This window comes from Lolium rigidum, chromosome 6 (assembly GCF_022539505.1).
Source record: "Lolium rigidum isolate FL_2022 chromosome 6, APGP_CSIRO_Lrig_0.1, whole genome shotgun sequence".
Taxonomy (NCBI): Eukaryota; Viridiplantae; Streptophyta; class Magnoliopsida; order Poales; family Poaceae; genus Lolium; species Lolium rigidum.
This window is the reverse complement of record NC_061513.1, coordinates 6,794,860-6,801,580: the sequence shown is the minus strand read 5'-3', so window position 1 is coordinate 6,801,580 and position 6,721 is coordinate 6,794,860. Positions and strand designations below refer to the sequence as shown.

At 47.8% G+C, this 6,721-nt stretch overlaps 1 protein-coding gene across 1 annotated transcript; it reads left to right on the top strand.

The window, feature by feature from the left end:
* Nucleotides 1-1,794: 1,794 nt before the first annotated feature.
* On the top strand, nt 1,795-6,248 carry LOC124661344 (E3 ubiquitin-protein ligase ORTHRUS 2-like). Its single transcript, XM_047199205.1, has 9 exons — nt 1,795-2,235; nt 3,331-3,863; nt 3,945-4,070; nt 4,227-4,326; nt 4,432-4,496; nt 4,587-4,689; nt 4,763-4,904; nt 5,011-5,225; nt 5,305-6,248. Exons 1-9 carry the CDS (start codon nt 1,795-1,797, stop codon nt 5,908-5,910), a joined length of 2,331 nt encoding a protein of 776 aa, XP_047055161.1. The 3' UTR covers nt 5,911-6,248.
* Nucleotides 6,249-6,721: the final 473 nt, after the last annotated feature.

Genomic DNA, 6,721 nt, shown 5'->3' with positions numbered 1-6,721 from the left:
CCAACGGTGGCGAACTGACCGTTGAGATGGGCAGCGATGACCAGATCTAGGCATGGGGTCCTAGGTCTGGGCCGTCGGGCGGGTCTGTTGGGGTTCCTCCTGTCGTGTGCAGGATGGCTTGTGGATGATGGAGAGGCGTTGCACGGGGAAAGTAGATCATGTTGTCACCGTGTGCAGGATATCTCATCATACTCGCAACCCTTCGATGTAGTGCCATCTTCTCGGTTGGTCGCAGTTGGGCTAGATCTCGGCGAGACGGGCTCAGATCTAAGCGTCCTATCCCTACCTTTTCGAAGGGGTTGTTGGCTTGTCGGCATGAGCATGGACACCGGAGCGGAGGTCCCGAAAGGTGGGCCGCACATCTAGATCTCGAGTGAGCGGTGTCGCGATGGTGGTGGCCCTATCCTTAGATATGTGGATGTCAAGGAGCAGACGGTGGGGGATCCCGGTGTTGGCGGTGCTTGATGATTTGAAATCATCTACACACAAACATATCAGGTATTCTTTTAGTAAGGTATTTACAATTACCAAACTTTTAGATTGATCTATCTATTGTTGCCAACGAAGCTGGCTATATCACCAGATTTCAGTTTTGTTGTTGTTGACCATGTTGCCAACCGAGCCAGATCTAAGGGGGTGGGGGTATGATGAACACTTTCGTTGAAGCCAAGGCAGGATTTGGTCGAGGAAGGGTTGACAGATGCATAGAAGCCAATCTAGATCTGACCGAGGAAGGATTGACAGATCCATAGAAGCCAATCTAGATCTGACCGAGGAAGGATGAACAATTAAGCATAAGTCGGGTGGGATCTGACGGGGAAATGATGAACAACTCCATAGAAGCCGAACAGATCCAACCGAGGAAGGATCAAGAACTCTGTGGAAACGATTCCAATGTACACCACGAAAGCCGTATGCAACCACAAAACTCCTGCCACTCGAAATCAACGCCGATTCTCTTGTTCTCGAAGGTGATGTGTTCACATATCCACTTCTTTTCGAGCATAACCATTTTTTTTGGGTATTGTTGTTGGCTGTAACTTTTAACATGTTATTGTGCCTAATTTTGTTTAGAATTTCTGCCAAACTACCAACTTAGAGCCAAGCAAAATTTATTACTAGTACTCAAGATCTACACAAGGTTTTACCGGAGGTATGTTTTAGATAGTCAATATTTTGCGTCCACAAGTTTTTCTTTGAATAATCAGATCTAGGCCCAAAACATTTTTCCTCGCACAGAGAATCAGAGATCCATGACCCTCCTGCCACGGAGCATGTCGAGTCAAGTCAGATGCACAATCAAACTGTAAAAAAAAAGAAAGTCAGACGTCCAGTCAAGAGTAGACAGAGGAAGACCAAAATCCTGGACAATCCCTCTCCACCGCTAATCCCGCACAGGGGCAGTGCGGTCATTTCGCGGCGCCGCTTTCCAGTTTCGCCTTGCCGCGCGCGCACATCGCCCGCCGTCCGCCCCAAAACCTCCCCGCCCAGGCTGCCTCGCTTCCACCCACCGTCTCCCACCCACCCCCACCGCCACGCGGGGCCCAGCGACGCCCGGTCCCTCCGTCAGCGTCTGGGTCGCGTGCACGTCTGGGTGTGTACTGTGTAGGCCGCCCACGTCCGTTACTGCTGGCTCGTGGGCCCCGCCACCCTCCCCCTCCTCCGCCACCACGCCAGGCTAGAAATAGGAAGGCGGAGCGAGGCAGCGCCACCGCAATCGAAATTTCGAAACCTCCCTCCAATCCTCCACCCATTTCCCCAAAACCCTAGCTCCCCCACCACCAGCCGCCGCCGATGGCCGACCTGCCGTGCGACGGGGACGGCGTGTGCATGGTGTGCGGCGCGGCGTCCCCGGCGGAGGTCGACCTGCTGCGCTGCGCGACCTGCACCACGCCCTGGCACTCGCCCTGCCTCTCGGCGCCGCCCGCGCTCGCCGACGCCGCCGCCTGGGCCTGCCCCGACTGCTCCGGCTCCTCCGCCGCCCCCGCCGCCACCAAGGCCGGGGCCGGCGGCGGCGCCGACCTGCTCGCCGCCATCCGCAGGATCGAGGCCGACGCCTCGCTCTCCGAACTCGACAAGGCGCGCCTGCGCCAGGAGCTCCTCGGCGGCGCCGCGCGCAAGGCGCTCGACGACGGCGAGGACGAGGATGATGTCGTGGCCAAGACCGCGTTCGCCATCATCGGCTCCAACATCACCTGCTCCTTCTGCATGAAGCTCCCCGACCGCCCCGTCACTGTAAGCGCCTCCCCCTCCTTATCGCCTCACCGTCGCTCCTGTTATTCCTATATTATTACTAGTAATTAGATAAGTTATTTTCCAATTAGATAAGTTACTAGTAGTATATCTGGGTAAGCCGGATCTAGTTTTTATGGATCTGCTTCTGTATGCCCGTCATAATAATAATTGCTTAAATCCGATCATTAGATGCGCAGTTATGGTCTTCCTCTGGGCCTCTACTCGCGTAATCAATCGATACCCATTCACTTCAGTTCTGCGCTAGTACTAGTACTAAGATTTATTTATGCCAACAGATTGAAACGTGCTTCAGAGGGTAGTGATCGATTGCGTGCCTCTCCTGTGTGGCAGTTTCTAGTTTTTGTCTGTATAGTCCCTGAGTCATTTATCATGCCGTGCTTGTCTGTAGTAGCAAGATAGGGGTAAAGGGTCACAGCCTGTCTTGTTTTGTTTTAGGCTGATCACCTGCAAACTTTAACAGCACACCTAAAAATATAAACCTGTATCTGTATGACCAATTGGAATCTAATTAGATTGGAATGGTTTCATCAAGCAGTGAGCTGTTTCTTGTAAATTTCTTTTCATATTGGATGGTTTTCCTTTTGGAAGACAAGATGTTGATTCAGATCAATGCATCCATTTCTTCAGAGATATTAATGCAGACTGTAATGCAAAGATTCAGCATGAACCCAGACATTCTATTTGGGTATTGTTTGCTAGCAATTCTTCTATTTCCAGACATGGAAGCACAGTTTACGGTAGTACATTGTATTTGGTGCCTCTTGTTCTCTAGATGTTGTATGTTCAGACTCTTGTGCAAACTCTGCTATGAACTCATGTTAAAGCTTTAGAATTGCGCTATGAGGTGCTTCACTCCTTTTTGCGCATACTGTGTCATTCCCAGTTGCTATTTCTGTTCGTTTGATGCTGTGTTATGTTTGAGCATCTGCCATCATTACTTGCATATTTTTATTCTAACTGGGTACTCTACCCAGGATAACATAACCCTGCTACTACTCTGTGGCTCGTTTCTTGAACATCTTTTTGGTACTGTTTCTAATTACATCATTCTACATTTTTTTGTACCATGTGCAGACACAATGTGGCCATAACTTCTGCTTGAAATGCTTTGAGAAGTGGGTTCATAGTGGGAAAAGGGTATGTGGAAAATGTCGGACAACGCTCCCATCCCAGATGATAGAACTACCAAGGATTAACTTAGCAATAGTTGCAGCTATCCGTACGGCCAGGAATGCAAAGAATGCTAAATCAGCTGTCTCGGCTGGTACATATCATTCTGTAGAAAACAAAGATAGGCCTGACTCGGCTTTTACAACTGAAAGGGCAGTGAAGTCTGGGAAAGCAAATGCTTCAAGTGGACAAATTTTTGTGACTATTGCACCTGATCATTTTGGCCCCATTCCTGCAAAATATGATCCCAAAAGGAATCTTGGTGTTTTAGTTGGGGATACATGGGAAGACCGCCTTGAATGCAGGCAATGGGGTGCTCATTTCCCTCATGTAGCTGGTATTGCTGGCCAGTCTACACACGGTGCTCAGTCAGTTGCACTCTCAGGAGGTTACATAGATGATGAGGACCATGGAGAGTGGTTTCTGTATACTGGAAGGTTTGTTTACTTGATGATACCCTTGTACTTTTCTAATCCTAGATATGAGCACTTATTTCTGTAAATAATTTGTACTGACAGTGGTGGAAGGGATCTAAGTGGGAACAAGCGAACAAATAAGAACCAATCTTCAGACCAGAAATTTGAAAAGATGAATGCTGCTTTGCGTCTTAGTTGCTTGAAGGGTTACCCTGTCAGGGTCGTACGGTATGATTATTTCTGCCACCCTTATTCCCTGAAACACAAGGTTTCGATCAGTTGATGATATTGTGTTATAATGCTGTTGACTCTACCACTTTCTTGCCGGTATCCTTGATATCCTCTTGTTTGTCAACTAATGCTTGACTTAATTATCTTAAAAAGGTCCCACAAAGAGAAGCGTTCTTCATATGCTCCTGTCAAGGGTGTGCGGTACGATGGTGTTTACCGAATTGAGAAATGTTGGAGGAAGATTGGTGTTCAGGTATTTTTATATCTTGTACACTTGCTGCACATGTTGCTCTCTAAGCCTGTGGCACATGTTCTTTTTATGGAAGACTAATGTAAACTATTCTGGTTTCTGCTTTAGGGTAAATACAAGGTCTGCAGGTACCTGTTTGTGCGCTGTGACAATGAAGCAGCTCCTTGGGCCAGGTTTGACAAATTGCTTACCTATCTGTATTGGTGATATGCTTGTGTTAACAAACAACATGTGTTGCTTAACTCTGATGTTGTGCTATTTAGTGTTCTTACTGGTGACCTGCCAAGACCACTGCCCAAGATCAAGGAGCTGCAAGGTGCAACTGACATAACTGAAAGGAAGGGATCTCCTTCATGGGACTATGATGTATGTACATACACGTATTTTCTTCTGTCATTATCACCATACTATGTCATGACTGACCTATGTTTGATTGTAGGTGGCGAAAAAGGTCTGGACGTGGGTGAAGCCTGAACCAATCAGCAAGAAGCCTATCCGTACAGGGGATCCTGAAACTGACAAGGAAATCAGGCAAGCCCAAAGGCGTTCTCATCTGTCTTTGACTGAGAAGCTGTTGAAAGGTAATTTTTATCCTGTGTGCTATCTTGTTGCAACATCTTGTGTTGGCTTAAGAGAATTGTAATGTATCCCAAGTCATTCTGGTAACACTTGCTTCTGTGTATACAGATTTTGGGTGTGCCATTTGCAAGAACGTGATAACAGAGCCGCTTACCACTCCCTGTGGTCACAGCTTCTGCAAAGCCTGTCTGCTCGGGGCATTTGCTGGCCAGGCTTCAGTGAGGGAGAGAAGCAGGGGTGGGCGCTCTCTGCGTGTGCAGAAGATTGTGAAGAGGTGCCCTTCCTGCCCAAATGACATCTGCGACTTCCTGGAGAACCCACAGGTACAGTTAGTTGAACACAACTGCTGAATCATTTAAGTATTGTGTGTTTGCTGATGCCTTTTGATATTTTCTCTTACAGATCAACCGAGAGGTGATGGATCTGATTGAGTCTCTGCAAGCCAAGGCTGCCGAGGAAAAGAAAGAAGTGGAGGTACCTGGTGAGGAAGATGAGGATGCTCTGGAGAATGAGGAAGATGATGACAGCAGCCTGAACGAGGAGGAGAATGTTGGTGCTGAGACCAAGGACGGAGAACAGGATGCTGACGCTCCTGCTGTGAAGATTGTGGTTGAAAGCATGGAAGATGCTAAGAAGGCTCTGAAGTGCAAAGGAGATAAGGAGGAAGGCAAAGATGACAAGACCAAGACCACTGCCGCTGCTGCAGCTGAAGAGGATGCTGACATGGAGGAGGCTACCAAGACTGCTGCTGAAACCAAGGAGGAGGAGGTTGCCAAGCAGGTTCAGAAGAAGCGCAAGGGGCGTGGCACTGAGGCAGCTGCAGCTGGCGGCGGTAAAAGGAAGAAGACTGTCTCTGCTGCCACAGCTGAAGTGAAGAACCCTGGAGGTGGTGGCAGTCCTGCTGCCAGCAGCCCTCGCCGTGCTATCAGGACCAGCGGGCTGGTGGATGGTGGTGGGAGCCCTGCTAGCAGGACCAGGAGCAGCGCCATGGCTGGCGGTGGCAACTGATTGCCTCTAGAACAGTACCGTAGGCTAGGAAGGAGCCCTGAGGCTAGAACTGAAAGAAGTGGCAGAAGCCGCAAGCCTCAGTTGGTTGCTCTGTTTTTTGGCTGGTCGTTTGTGTTATGTAATCTATATATATTTAGACTGCTTGCCTTGAGACTATCAGATGAGGAAGCGCAGGAGAACAAATACAAGTAAGGTGCGCTGGTTGGAGATACATATATAGTTTCTCCTTATTAGGCACAAGCAGATACTGTTTACTGCATCTTGTTTTAGCTGAATGAGCTTTGTTCGTTCAGGCTTGTCCTGGGTGACAACTATATATATATATGCTCGTTTATGTCTCTATTTGCATGTCGGTTCTTGTTTGCCTTTGTTTTTCACTGATAGATGTTGGCTGTTCAGCATTGAAGTTGTTCTTTCATACTACCTCTGTCTATTCTATAAATAGATGCTTGAGATTTGTTAAAATCTAGATGCATTTAGATGCTATTTAGTGTTTAGATACATCTATATTTAAATGAACCTCAGATATCTGTTTATAGATAAATCTGCACGGTCATCATTGCAAAGTTCTGAGCATGTTGAACAAGGCGACTCCAGACGCAAGGAATTTAGTGAAAGTTGCAAAACTAAATAAGGAACTAAAAATCAATGAAGTATCTATCTTTCAGTTTCAGAAAAGAAGGATATGTATCTGTTGAGATTGGGGCGGCACTAAACAGTACTCCAAAGACGTACTCACTGTCTGTCAGACGTTTGGACTGGAATTAGCCAACATTTAAAGGTCTCTGGATCTCTCTTCCAAACGGTCTCT

What these genes read in the sequence shown, in the direction of transcription:
- LOC124661344 (XM_047199205.1), top strand. Translation starts at nt 1,795, where the DNA reads ATGGCCGACCTGCCGTGCGACGGGGACGGCGTGTGCATGGTGTGCGGC. An exon ending in TACCCTGTCAGGGTCGTACG is followed by an intron (nt 4,071 to 4,226) that starts GTATGATTATTT and finishes TATCTTAAAAAG; the next exon opens with GTCCCACAAAGAGAAGCGTT. An exon ending in ACTTCCTGGAGAACCCACAG is followed by an intron (nt 5,226 to 5,304) that starts GTACAGTTAGTT and finishes TTTCTCTTACAG; the next exon opens with ATCAACCGAGAGGTGATGGA.